Source organism: Diadema setosum, chromosome 1, assembly GCF_964275005.1.
Source record: "Diadema setosum chromosome 1, eeDiaSeto1, whole genome shotgun sequence".
Taxonomy (NCBI): Eukaryota; Metazoa; Echinodermata; class Echinoidea; order Diadematoida; family Diadematidae; genus Diadema; species Diadema setosum.
In genome coordinates, this window is record NC_092685.1 from 46,561,761 (window position 1) to 46,576,935 (window position 15,175).

At 37.1% G+C, this 15,175-nt stretch overlaps 1 protein-coding gene across 1 annotated transcript in view; it reads left to right on the plus strand.

Moving 5' to 3' along the window:
* Positions 1–14,230, plus strand: part of LOC140240190 (uncharacterized) — a 30,194-nt gene extending 15,964 nt beyond the window's left edge. The window contains exons 4-9 of the mRNA XM_072320015.1: positions 1,471–1,589; positions 4,052–4,135; positions 4,670–4,795; positions 9,863–9,946; positions 11,431–11,676; positions 12,410–14,230. Of these exons, the coding sequence (XP_072176116.1) occupies positions 1,471–1,589; positions 4,052–4,135; positions 4,670–4,795; positions 9,863–9,946; positions 11,431–11,676; positions 12,410–12,583 (833 nt within the window). The 3' untranslated portion in view covers positions 12,584–14,230. The remainder of the gene's footprint in view (positions 1–1,470; positions 1,590–4,051; positions 4,136–4,669; positions 4,796–9,862; positions 9,947–11,430; positions 11,677–12,409) is intronic.
* The last annotated feature ends 945 nt before the right edge of the window (positions 14,231–15,175 follow it).

The following is a 15,175-nucleotide window of genomic DNA, read 5'->3' on the forward strand; positions in this document are numbered from 1 at the left end:
CTTCATTGCTGCCCCCCCAAAAAAAACCCTCAGAATGGTTTTATACCACTTATGGATACTTGTCTTGTTGCCAGTTTCTCACAGATTTTATCAAATTAATTTCCTTATACTTCAGAAAAGGAAGTCAGTTTAGATGGAACTGTCATATAACAAGATGATTCTTCATTCTAGTAAGACTGCTTTCAGGACATATGGTGGGTGGGGATATGGTTATAAAGTTAAAGGCAATTTTCAGATCAGAGAGTGCTTCTATCACCCACAGCACCTCATGAATTATTTACATTCACCCTAACATCATTTGCACATCAAATATTACGATAATGTTCCTTGCACGTCACATGTTTGCTGGAAAATGACCTTTAATTTGTCTATACACCAACACATTAAGAATATTTAATGTGTACTACTAGGTAGGTTTATTATGTGATATCTAGTATCATTAATTCTTATCATTTTTTTTTATAAAACTTATTTATTTATGATATACACAGAGCCAAATATTTCCTGCAATGGAAAAATGTGAAATTTCTTTTTATGCAGATATTGCAAGAAAAGAAGCTTACTGGTATATGTACTAAAGATTTTGGTCCACTTTGGTTGCACTGGAACTTTTCATCATTTCATCTGACAAATATTTTTGTTCCCTCTCCTCTACGTTTGACAAGAAAAATGCTCCATGAATTCTGACTCTTTCTTCTTGTAATGCCGTACTATAAATCTTTGTGTCTGCTTGGGAATGAGAAATTCTTATTTTCTTGTGACCTTTTCTGTAAAGAATGATATGTGATATGCATGTGCTGTCAGTGTCAGATTTCTGTTGTGATAATTCTGTCTCTTCTAGAAGAGCCATGTATGGCAATTCTTTATTGTAACTTAGAGTAAATACACTGAATGCCTTTTGTATAAAGAAAAGATGATTTAAATGGAAACACTTTGATTTGTCACACGTGTCTTGACTTGACACAAACAATATACTTCTGTCTGTCTCACAAGCTTGTTAGGGCTGGAGAGTAAGCTTTTACCTTTGTTCAAAAGTTAACAGATTTTTTTTTTACGATTGGAATATGACTTATGATATACATCTCGAATAAGAAAATGTTGGAAAATTGGGAACTTTGTGGAGACATTTTCCCATCTTCAGATGTCATGCAAGACTTCCCATGATGCGGTGGAAAGAAAAGCTTACTGCTGTTCTCTAACTGTTTTTTCCCCTCCACCTTGCGGGTATTGTAAAACGAGGAATGTTTGTGTGTATTTAAATGTGAATGTTGCCAATTTTACAAGAGCCTAAAAATTTGTGAAATTAAAATGCACATGAAAGTTCTTGTCCACACTATATGTATAAAAAGCCAGAGGCACTTTATGAAAATTTTATGCCGTGGAAAAGGCCGTCAGTTCCAAATTGGGAAAATATAACATTTGACAGTATTGTGTATAACCTCTTGATGCTCCTCTCCCAACATATCGCAGGTCTGTCGGCAGGTCTGACAGCCCCCGCCCCAAACAGTACCACCATGGAGGAGGAGATGGCTCTACTGAGGAGGCAGGTCTCCGATCAGGCCGAGCTGATCAGTACTTTAACGGAAAAGGTCAGCCCCTTTGCATAGCTGATGAGATTTTCAGCTTCGCGAGAAAATCACGACTCTCTGCCCGCTCTCATGAGACAGGCTCACCTTTATGATTCCAGAATTAAAGAAACCTTTGAGCTGGGAATCACACATCGTACCCAGCAATGCTGTGCTTCTAAGTCTCATAGAAATGTTGTCACAGATTTTACTGGTTCTGCTTAGTAATTAGGCCTCAACTTTTTTTTTAATGATAACCCAGCCAGACAGTGTCAATGCTATCAAATTTTTGGAAATTTTGTGGTCATTTAATGATAAGATAGCTCAAACACAATGTGAATAGGTGATGGATGTGGTGTACTGTTGGACTGTTGCCCAATTGGTGGTAATTTGGGTTTTATGGTTGGCCAGACACTGACTTTCATTCAAGACACTGCATGGTAGTCTTGTGGGAAATATCTAGCCACTGTGTAATGTTATGTAATGTGTTATACCACTGCAGTGTGTACGTGTGTGTGCATAAATGTGATAACAGTTTAAGCTAGACTAGACTAGCCCACTACACAAAATGCAATATATGCATTTCTTTTGTGTCATATCTGTTGAAAAATGAAAGCGTCACTGAAGTATCAAAGTTATAAATGTGAATACTGCAGAGTGTTTGAAAATGAATGCTTAGTTATTTTATGAAGAATAAAATATCCCAGGAGCTTCCCTGGTATGTACAAAATTGTAGTGAAATTATTGTATTTTATTCTTTTCATGTGTAGAAGACAAGTTATATGAGTGTTCCCTCGTGGGTTCAGCCCACAAGATAGTGGATTTTTACTGGGCAGGCCTAATTGCAGTTGGCAATTTGCCAAGTATGAGAAATGGACCAAAAATACCAATCAAGAATATTGGTACAGACGTAAACCACTTGCCAACTGAAAGACTGATGGGTAACTATTAGGCACATTCCGTGGGCTATTGTTTGGTGGCTATGGTACGCTTTACTTCCTCTATTCAACAGCAATGATGTCATGATTTAAGGAGTCACTGTACTGTTTACTAATAAAAAAAAGGCACTCTACAGCATGATAAGGCCTACTTCCATACTGTTATATATCTTATCTAATCAAGTAAAGAAATACGCTCTATGCATTTATCCTGCATGGATGTAGATACATATTTTATAGATCATACTTTGAAGTTTGTGCTGCGCTGTACTTGTTTAATTAAGAAGAGTTCCTTTTTTTTTGTTTACAAGACCTTTGCCCAAGTCTGCAAATGCTCCCTACCATAAACTGTGTAAACATATAAGCCACCTCTGAAATAGAAATGATTTCATGTCTAAAAGTTTGCACTGCCTAGAACTTTCTGCCTTTCTATAAACATTTCTACTTGAGCAGTGACTTCAAAGTAGTGAACTTATGTGGTTATATTTTCCTAGACCTGGAGAATTTGTACCCAATGCCATCTGAAAAAGAAATATATAGTCCTGAACTGTTTAATAACTCCAGTAGGGTTTCAAAGTTAAAGTATAAATAAAGTAAATGATCTTTTACAGAGTTTTTCTGCTTTTGCTCTTACTCTCCGTGAATAGGAACAAACTCCCTTCATTCTTGCCTTCATAACTTGTCTTTACTGGAGGATAATTGATTATGAATAAGACCCAGAGAGAATGCAAGAGAGCTGTGTCATTGTGCTTGTTCAAACATCATGTGTCACTGCCATGCACTATAGCTTTCGCTCAGTGGTAGTTCCACTGCCTGGTGACCAGTAGGAGACACAGGTCAAATCCTAGGCTAGTTCCTTCTTGTCATTTGGTGTTCATGATAGTACAGATTGAGTATATGAATTTGATCATATTAATGGAGAGTACCAGCAAAAACTTGATCATATTAATGGAGAGTACCAGCAAAAAAAAATAAATAAATATAATAAATAAATAAATGAAATAAAAGAAAGAAGAAAAAGAAAAGAAAAGAAAGTCCTTGTAACAACACTCTCTCCATGAAACAAATTCCCTTCATTCATAAATGATTTATCTCTGATTATGTATAAATTGTTATCTTATGAAATCAGTAGTTCAGTAAATTGATTAATAAGATGAAGTAAAGGCGTACAATGATTAAATTACTCATGACTGAAATTTAATCATCCATTTGCTGCAAGATTTTTCTCTGTCTCATTACAATGTTGGAGGATCGAACACTACATGTAAGATGGTACAATATGGTTTCATGTACAGATGTACTTAACCATTGATGCCTGTGCTTTGGTTTACTGAATTATGTGTGTCTCAATCCTTAATCTTGTTCAGTTCATTGAAAATACTATGCACTAATGGAACTATTTTTGCTTATTTTGACCGATGTTGAATTTTTCTTGCATTCTACAGTGATATCAGATTAAATTACTGTCTTTGCTATTATTTCAATGGAAATAAATAAATATCACTTGAAAATGAATATCTTTTTACATATGATTTTTTTCCCCCACAGATTGTGACATTAGAAAGAGCCATTACCACACCAGGGAATGAAAATGCGTCAGTAGATCTAAGAGTGGCACAAAATTCGCTAAAGGTGAGCGTAGATGTATGGCTTTGACATACAAATTTCTGAGGCTATGTGTATGCATTGACTTCCCTTACAGAAGTGGTAGGAAATATTCTAATTCAAAGGATGAGACCACCCAGATATGTATGTGTGGATTGAGTGAATGCAGCAATGGTCGTAGAACACATCAGTGAAGTTTGGGGAAAAAAAGACAATCCATTCAAAGGTTATGAATTTTTAAAGTTTCAGTGCTGCCATTGCGGGATGAGAAGATTTGAACAGTTTATGACATCAGTGCAAGACAACAATTATTAAAAGCAACATACCAATAAAGATAATTCCTCAAGAAAGGGAGAGATGTTCTGTTTAAAATCTTTCTGTTAAAAAAAAAAGAAAATTCTCTCCAAAGCACAGTTTTCGGAAACTGAAACAGGACCCTGTAGCAAATATTCGGCATAAGTAGTAGTAATTGCATCGTCATTATCAGTATATCTTCATTCTCTCCACTATCTTCGTTGTCTGTGATATAGTAAGACTTTTTTGCATTCTCTTTGACCACAGCTCATGCAACTGAATGAAACTATGAATGCCTTGAGTGGAGAAGTCCGCCAGATCGACGTCAAGGCAGATCTGGCCTACCAGCAGACATCCATCGCCATATCAACTAATGCAGCACTCCTCAACAGAGTAAGTACTTGAAGCGTTTGTTTGCAAAAACCGATAAGTCCATATTTGTCGAATGGAGATATTTGCGATTAAAGGTCAAGAAAAATAAAGAGAATAATAAGAAAATTTTTGTTTCCTTTGACCATAACTTCAAAGATATACCTTTATATGTAGTGACCAATATATCATTTAAAAGGTATTATTTTGTACTTTATGACAGAGACCGTACTTCAAAATCTTCAAAAATGGACTTATCGGTTTTTGCAAACAAACTCTTCACTTGCTTTTTGATATGGTGGTCTTCAATGTGCAACTTGCTGCAAAATGCAAAAAGCAAAAACAAAACAAAACATGAGACAAATCATCAATACGTAATCAATATTGTTATGATTATGTTTATATCATTGTAATCATTGTGATAATGATAATTGTCACAGTATATTGTTATTGTGATCATTGTTACCATCTTTGTTGCCATTATATGATTTTTTATAAATATTGTATTTACCAGAAGTAGTTGTAGTAGTGGTAGTCATTGCTTGAATGTTAAGAGCATAGTAAATTCATCGTAAAGAGTTTCAAACAATATGATTTTACTTCTGTCATTGGAATATAAAAAGCAGAGGAAGTTATTATTTTTTTTTGTCATATGCCCATTACTTTTTGTAGATAACCTACTTTGAAGTGTCTGTCATGGCAAGAGAAATATATATCCTGCTTTTGTCTGGGGCTTTATTCGGCCAACTGCTTTGGGTCAGTCACCTGCAGTAATCCAGTACTTGCCCCGCTGTGTCACAATGTGTAAACAAACAATACCTTTGCTGGACAGCTAGATGCCATGATAACATGCCAGTGAATGAATGGCCCACTTACTGACTGAACTGCTTTGGTGAAGTAGGTTAATATGGAACTAAGGGGAATGGGTGTGTTTTCTTTGTAGTTACTTTGTATACGTACACTCAATTGTCTTTTTAATGATAAGAGATGAGAAAAGAAACATTTGTGAAGACCAGCTCTCGTCCATATGTACCATTCCAGTAGGCATTGTGACACGTCATGTAAAACGAAACAGCAACAAAATTGGTAATTTGTACAGCAAGATGCTATGTACAATGTGTAAAGTTCTGATATTTATTTGAAATATTTCAATTCCTACTAGGTGAATTGCTAAAGTGATAAACAGTTAGAATAAAATATGAATAGTATCACTGATATATTTAATATCACTAAATGAATGATAAAGCTCGTAACACTATAAATCACTCATTCATACATAGAAATGGGCATCAGATTAAACTCACCTGTTAGTAGTAGGAATGCTGGTTTTCAAATGAAAGTGATAAGTTTTGCAATGCACAAAGTCATATCTCCTCAACAGCCAAAAATGGGGTTTTTAACCCATAGAAAACAAGGGTGGGTGCTTGCAGAAAATTTTAAAGAAGAGTTAAACATGCATGATTAGACTCATTTGAATTTCCATGTCAAATAATCTACCCAATGTTATTTCTATATTCAATATTGTGATTCCAAGAGTATCATGATGAACTGTGGCAGTAGACCAATTCTGTGACGCGCTATGTGTATTTTTGGCATGGGCAGTGCCATTACTGCGGTGTCTCAGCCGACCCCCCCCCCCCCTCCTCTCTCCCCCATCCCTCTCTCACGCGTAGAATGAAAAACTGATGCATGGTTGTTTTAGCCAATAGGCATCTCGTACTGAGTGCGCGAATGCTTATTTAGTGCGCGAACCTTTGTTACAAGTGCGCGATAAACATGCTGCCCGTGGGGTGGGGGAGAGGAGGGGGGGGGGGTCGGCTGGGACACCGCAATATGAGCTCATGGCTGCGCCCAGTGCTTCAAAATTGTCTGCTGCCCTCAACGAACCCGAATCGGTCTATAGAAATACTGACAGCAGAAAGATATCTTTAAAAGCATACTCGACTTGGCATTAAACAGGCACGTTAGGGTCATCAACCCTGTGAAGTTCATCCTTACAAATTAACTCAAAAACCAACAAGATATACACATAATTGTCATGACCTTGCCGCGTTGTACAGGTCTAATATTTTTCCTGTGCTACTGTTTCCTACAAATGACCCTCAACATAAACAGCAGTGTGACAAGGTCTTGCCAAATATGTACTCCATAGAAAGGCCTTGGTGTGCGGAACTCCACCGATTAGCACCATTTGTGCTTATTCATGTTTTGTTTTTGTTTTTTGTTTTAAGCTTCTGCTTGAATTGTTAGATTTTTGCCCACAAGACAGTAACACCTAGGTCGTGATGAGACAGTGCCTTGTTTCACTTCTGTTTTGAACTATCAATCCACCATCTCAATTTTTTGATACTTTTGTTGATCCATGAGAAAAATGGGTGATGCTGCTCTCACAGTTTAAAAGAATAAATGTTAGGAAGGCAGGCAATCTTGTGGAACCCTTCTCTCTTCTATCTAGGATGAATGTACTACAAGGGCATTTTGTAGAGGGTAGAGTTAGGAATATATATGGGGCATCTTGTGAGACACACAGCCAACAGGGGGCGCCAGTTTGCTGTTGTCATGGGGTTGTGATATTTTGTCAGAGCCTGACTGTTTCAAGATTGGCAATGTTTAAGTGAACAATTTGTGAATAATGGACAAATGTTATAAAAAGGAATGATAAAGTTCAAATGATGTCTTATTCTATGACATGTAAAGTTAGATAAATGACTTGATTTCCTTGTTTTCTTTGTTCAAAATGGTGACTGATAGTCATGCCAATAATCTCTCCAGCTGAATCCATGCATCACTGTAGTGTGTAGGTCTAGTTTTTAGCCTGTGTTTAATTGCATTATTTGTAATGATTAGTTTGGAAATTATACCGTAGTGGAGAATTGTTTTGTCGATGGTGATTTGAATAGTCTTCTGTGAAAATCTCCAGAAGAGTGTATGAAAATGATGTTCTGTCTTTTTGGAGCATAGAGGCATATATTTTTGTCTTCAGACAGTAAACAAGGTCAAACTTGATGTCATATCTTGATCTCAATTATTTGCTCTGGGAGGTCAGTGGTAGTTACTGTTTACTTACGGCCATGGACGTGACCATATGCTGTAGGGTTCCCCCCCCCCCCCAAAAAAAAAAAAAGAAAAAAAGTTCAATTTGCATCCATGTACACACTGTTTGTACATGCTGGTCATTTATGTAGGCTTTGTCTGTTTGTTGTACCTTTGCACTGTAAATGTTATGTCTAGATATGGTGCTATAAGGCTTTGAGGTCATAAGGTCAATTACCGTATCTGTATTTGCTAATTAAGGCACAAGTTTTAACGTGTGTTCCTTGAAGCAGTAGGAAATGACCCAAGTTCTTGTAGCAATATCCTTGCGAGTGACCCTGCACCTATTGTATGCCTGGATTTCTTTGCTTTTTCAGATCTTGCGTGAGCTGAGCTTAAAGATGCTTTTAACATGAGTTTCCATTATAAAGTAATATATGGTTTTATTCAAAACCCTGAAAGTATGTTGCAAATTTTGCTTCAGTTGAAGTCAATATTTGATGCCAGTAGAATATGTCTCAGTTTTCTGAATATAAAGTATCTTTAATTCTGTTTTCATAGTTTTACACATCCTTTTATGATACATATGGTGCTGACATATTTCCTCTTGTCAGTAAATTCTTTGTAGTCAAATTAAATTTGATTGGAGGAAAAGTTTACATTAATTACCCTCCATTGTAGTATTATATTGTATTAATTGATTAGATTGAATCATGTTCTTTGAGCCCTCAAATGTATTTCAGCTTCAGAAGATTTAAAAAAAAAAAATTAAAGGGCCCTCTACTTGCTAGAAATGTGTACATGTGCAGCTTGATATTGCATGGCTACACCATGAGTTGTCATTTTGGGCTACACTGTTTCATGTCACTCTTATGATGCTCTTGAAGATCACAAGTTGAAGTTGTGAACAAGGTATCTTACCAGTCAGATGCTCTTTGCTTTCAACAGGCCGTCTAACATTACATATATATTTGTCTTTTCTCCCGATATACAGGTTACACTACTGGAAAACCAGACTATGACTCTAGATGGCCGTGTAAGTATGACTTTGATTCTGATGATGCTTCTTTTTCCCTGGGCTATTTCCATCATTGTTTTACTTTGGCTTTTAAAGATCAGTGGGTGGGTAGAAGAAACATAGTCTGTTGCTAGACAGTGTACTGTGTTTGCATTGTGAGATGTTGACTTATGGTAGTATTTTAATGTTAAGCCTTATGTTCTGTAAATGCAGTTATTATCAGGTGCCAACTTTGCCGTGGAAGGATTCTGCGACTGAGAGCAATGTGGCACCTCCCTGATACAAAATGCTACAGCAGGGGGTTGTGGTGTGGAATGCAATGTAATATAGACTGTGTCAATTATATGCTGTTTGTTGTGAATGTGTATTGAGCTGCATTGCAGGCATGCAGCACAGTTGTGTGCAATTCTGTTTTTGATGAACACCCAGGGCAGGACCATAACTAAGAGGGGGGAGGAACTTGAACCCCCCCCCCCCCCCCCAACAAGGGATTTCATGCACACTTTGTAATTTTGGTATACATTCAGTTCAGTATACATGATTATACTCTGCACCCTTTTGCTCTGCAGAATTAGATATGAAATCCAACAGCAACTAAGTTCCAGATAAGAAAATTCGAAAATTTCTTCAATTCTGGGGGGGGGGGGGGGGGGGGGGCAGCCTTTAATTCAAATCTTCAATCTACTCTATTGCTCCACACCCTTACTTCAAAGCTTTTCTCCCTGAGTGCATTCTTCCTTGTGTAATGTAGAATGCAAAATGTAGGGACCTACCCATGGGCTTGCAGGGGACATATTTCTTGTGACAAGATTCTCAACGTCAAATGACACACACAAAAAAGATCTATCAAACATGTCTCAAGTTGACATTGATATATCATTTTTGTTTTATTACTTTAATCAAAGCCAGATTGTCCCAATATCTTTATTCTAATGCAATGATGATACCTCAAGTATGTGATAAGGTAGTCAGTAAAGAAGGCAGTCTTGGAGATGGACGTCACCTTTGACCTCTCTTATTTTGCTCTTTCTGTTACGCAGGTGAATTCGCTGAATGGAAACCTCCAGACGCACAGCACAGATATTGTCAGCATCAAAGCTACCAACATGCAACAGGATAATACAGTATGTATGAATTTCATGTCAATCACTTGATCACCCTTACCCCTCTCCCCACAAATATAATAGTGACCTGCCACAAAAGGATTCAAAGTTGCAAACAGCTGAGCCGAGAAAAATCGAGTTTGAAGTCAAATCATCAAAATCGGTCAAAACCACCAAATTTTTGTTGTGGCATAATTTTGTAATCAGATGTTTCATCTATCATCTGCTGAAATTTCGAAGCTAAATGATTAAAGGAAAGGCAAGAAATCAGCGTTTTTTCTGAGCCATGATTTTCCGACTTTGAACGGAACAGAAACATGTCTGAAGATTTGGATTTAGTGCCGAAAATAGACTCCGCCCCTAGCAATGAGGGAGTGATCTTATTGGTCAGTGTGTGGCATCCTGGTTACTGATTGGTTGAGCGTAGACCACGGGTGCTAAGCTTGAATGAACATCTTGGAGGTTGCTAGGAGCATACAATGTACCTTCTATTGTCAAGAGGTGAAAACTGTCTTACCTCCCTTGATCACGATTGCGTCATAAGGAAAATTTTGAATGTGGTTTTCTCGAAACGCTGATTTCCTAAACCACTCAACATGCTCTCATAAAAACATTCATATCTCCGCAACCAAGTACCTCTATGAGTCATATTATATATGAGATTAAAGTGGAAGAATAAGGCAATAATGACATTTCATTTTCATAAAATCGACAGCCCCAACTTTCGGATCCTTTTGTTGTAGTGGGTCACATATGATTATTGTTATTCAATTGTAATTTGCTTCATTCACTCATTGACACTTCTGCTGGAGTGTTGATTGGCAAAAAAGTCTGACAATTATCTGGTGATGAATAGCAATTTTGTAATCCCCTTAATCCTCATTGCGTTAACCCATGGCTTTCCTGTTGGACTGAGGCACATTGTTGTACACGCAGACATGTGCGTGAGTGGGCTGGCTACCTTATAGTTGGGTTAATATTGGAGGAATTAACTGGATCTGTATGCTGATGAAAAGGCTTGGTGCATATTATCATCTAAGAGCTATGGCATTTAAAGACTTATTGAGATACTTGCATCTTTGTCACTTATCATACCAGATATGTACATTGAGAAATTTACAGATTTTGTGGAGTGTGGAAGGTTGCATGGGTAAACATTCTTTTGTGTTGCCCTATGTTATGTAATTTGAAGTGCTTGAATTATGCCCTTTCTGTTTTTTATACTTCTTGAATATTCTTTATATGACATAAATCAAACCATGGTGATATCAGTATTTTGATGTTTGTATTGAAAACAAGTCACAATATATTCTGTTTTTGTTTTGGAGTTAGTTTTTCTTTTTTTTTTTTTTTTTTTTTGGGGGGGGGGGGTTGTTTTTTTTAGTTAATATTCCAATTGCCACACCTTGGCTTCAGTTATCTTTATAATTGTGAGAAATTGTGGCCCCTGTTTTCATTTTGTTATTAAACATTTTGTTTTGTTTCATCTTTTCCTCTTACAACAGCTCCAGCAGGTCGAAAACCAAATCAGTGTGGTTCAGCAAGAGTTTGAGTCAACGCTAGATGAATATAATATCACTATATTTGAGGAATTGTCCAGGATAAGTAAAATGCAAGGACCCCGTGGTTACAACGGCAGTGACGGTGCCCCCGGTGTTGGGGATCTCTCCCGCTGTGTGTATGATCGTGTAGCCCTTGGTTCCGGAACAGGCACGGCCTTAACTGAAACTGCAGTAATCTCTGCCGGATCAGTAAGTTTGCGTTTCACAACTTCCCATGCTTTAAATCATACAAAATTCAAAGATAAATTTTATTTGATATGTTGATGAATGTAGCAATAATGATAATGACAATAATAATACATACAATTTCTATAATGCCATTTTTCATCGTGATTAAATTCTCGAGGCACATTACACCAAAGCAAGAAGACTTCAAATACCATTAAAGAAGAAGAAAAAACAGAAGAAGAAGAAGAAGAAGAAGAAGAAGAAAATTAATGTCTGTCTTAAAAATTCACGGTTAAACAAGTAGGATATTAATGCCAGCTTGTGATACGGTAGCATATTTTGACATTCAAATAGTTTTCTTGCATTTGATTATTCAAATATTGTCACTTTTAGTCATATTTGATGAATGACCTGAAGTGGTCATTCTGATGACATGGATGAGTATTCCAGTGGTAAGGCTGATGATGACAGATCTTTAAGATACAACGTATGTCAGGCTTACTCGGTATGGTTACTCGTGTAGTTGTAGTTATTGTTATTTTGTTACACTGTTATCATCTTTGTTTTATTACAGCTTGTAAGGAGACCCACTGAAAATGTCCGAAATTTTCCACTTCATTTCATTTATAATTTTGTGGACTTCTGCTCAAATCATCCTTCAATTATATCAACAACTTTCTGCAGCACAATATGTTTCATGACATGCATTTACTTTAATTTTGTTGTTGTTGTTGCCCTTTTTTGTCCTTTGCAGAATGAGATCCTTACGGGTGTGAGCTGTTCTACAGAGGGTGGTGAAAGGGCATTGTTAGTACGAGAAGGCTCACCATCCTCTTATCAATTTAAATGCCAGTGTTCTGGTGCCTATCCCAGCTCGGCCCAATCAAGGTTCTGCTACATGCACTACTGGAAGTGTCCACTAACATAAAGTTGCATACATGGAAGAAGCAGGAGCAAACATGGACCTCGTATTCTGCAATAAGTGTGTAACTTTTGATTAGGTGGTACCCCACCCTCGGGTGCAAAAGGAGTGACCGTTGATGAGCCAATGACCGGACAGTATGGCTGATTTTTCTGCGCCACTTTCTCATTTTGTCAAGTCACATGAGAGGCTGCGGAAAGTTGTCATTTTGTCTATGCAAGAATATCACTCAATGGTACCTCAGATTGTTTTTTTTTTTCTTTTTCTTAATTTTCAGACAAATAAGGCCTTACAGAAATTCTCTGTTTTTTTGTTGCTGGTGTAAAAATGGAGACGATGGATAGTGTGTGTTTGATTAACTGTAACACATGCAAACTGTGCCGTAACATTTCGCTCTGATGTGTGAATCAAAGAATTATTGGTAAGTGCGCATTGCATTGAGCCAGTAGCTGTCATCCATGGCATTTGAATTTCAGATTTTTGTAATCACAAGACTTCTATTATATACCCCACTGTAAATGGATGGTAGTCATGTGGCAAAGTTCTTAGTTTGAAAAAAAAGAATACAAATGAAAAACATCTCATTCAGTTGCAGATTCAGTTCCGAGCAGATCTAGCCAGTTGATACATGAATATGGCTTATGATATTTAATATACAGTGTGCTCATCATGTATATGGTTTGAAGCTTTAATTTACTCTTCAATGAGGAGTGACAGAAGAAAGCAAAGTGAGTTCACATCAGACACACGTACTGTGCCCTTGAGAGGTGTTGGTGTGTGTAAGATTCCAGCTATCGGGTAATTTTGGCAAGCAATGTCTGTTGCTTTGAACTATGCCTGCTTATATATTAGGACAGGTTTCTCCAAAGAGCAAATTTTACATCCCTGCCATCACCAACTCGTAACCGAGAGCAACCAAAAACTCATGCTGCATACATCACTGAAAATTTGTACGTGTCACGAGATGAAATTTCACAGGTATCATATCAATGGTTGCAAGAAATAGATTTAATGCAATGAAGAACTGATAACAGTAATGATCATCATTACTTATGGACATGCTCTCCATATTATTTTACATTCCATGCATAGCTACTTTGAAACATTCAGTTCTGATTAACACATGTTGATAACAGTTGTTTGATTCTTCTCTAAAAGTAGAACAAAAGCTTGCATCTCTGCTCTTTGGAAGTTTCTCATTGTGAGGGTGACTGGCTGTTTCAAGGACATGAGATGTAGAGATATCCCATTTGTGTTACTAGATTTGAGCACGGAGCATTGAACTGTATTGAGAGCCATTGTTTTAAAATAGGTCACCAGTCTGTTTTATAATACAACCTTTACCGTATAAGCTTGAACCCTTTTGATCAGTTCACGTCCATCACGTGTGAAGTTTAAATGCATGCTTTATGTACATGCAACATACAGTAGGGCATTAGCGCTATGTGTCATGAAGCATTGAACATTTAAAAGTTGTTCCTCAAACTACTTTACTGTCATTGTGAGCCTGAAACACCTTGAACCACCTGTAAGACTACCTCTTAAAGGTAGTATGCATAAAAAGAATTCAGACTGGAATCCTTTGCCAATTCAAGTCTGTTTATATGAAGTAAATGATGGCTTTGCCGGTTATACAAATTTAGATTGATGCAGCAGAACAAAGTACTAGTTAGGTCCAGGACATCGTAGCATCAAAGGGTGCATTCGAGCGCTCTAAAGCGAACCAAAGCGAACTGAACTAAAGCGTACCGTACCGTACCATGCCAATTTTGGAGAGTTCCAGCGCCCTGTGGAGAAAGCGTACTCACAAGTTATTTTTAGTAAGGTCACGCTTGTTTGTAGCAAGAATGTCATTCACCCCTGGCGCTTGAACTACTTAAAGCTGTCCAGAACAAAGAGAATGATGTTTTTGCATTGTGACGTATGTGCATGATACACGCATGCTTTACAACAAACTTTTGGTACGCTTTGGTATGCTTTTGGAGCACATTGGGAAGTGGTCCACTTTTGGCTCGGTACAGTACGGTACGGTACACTTTAGGAGCGTTCGAACACTCCTCTGGCGCGGGTACAGTACGGTACAGTTCGCTTTAGGAGAGCGCTCGAACGCACCCATTGTATCGAAGTGGTAGGATATGTGAGCAGAATAGTGCATCAAGAATTAATACTTACAAGCCTCAGATCTCATCTTCCAGATGCAAATAACATCATTCTGAATTCTGGTATTTTTTTTTAAAGATTATTTGGTGTTTTTGAATAATTGCAGTGTCTTCCTATTTTTAAACTAGAAAATTCCAACATCATATCCCAGCCACGGGAGTCGCTAAGTTGGATTATATGTTTTGTTTTATATAATTTTTTTTTAAAGTTATGAATTACATATCTGAAAGAATCTTATTTCATTCCAAAATTTTAGGAAGTGCCATTGAATGAAGACAGTATGGCATTTTTTTAAATAACCTGAAATATTATAGAACATAACTGTTTGTTTCCAATATGTGTGAGCAGCTAATCTCATTAGCATTTGCAATAAGATTTAGATTCTCAACATTTCAGTAATTGATGAGATAGTACATTACAAATTCTCAAAACACCATA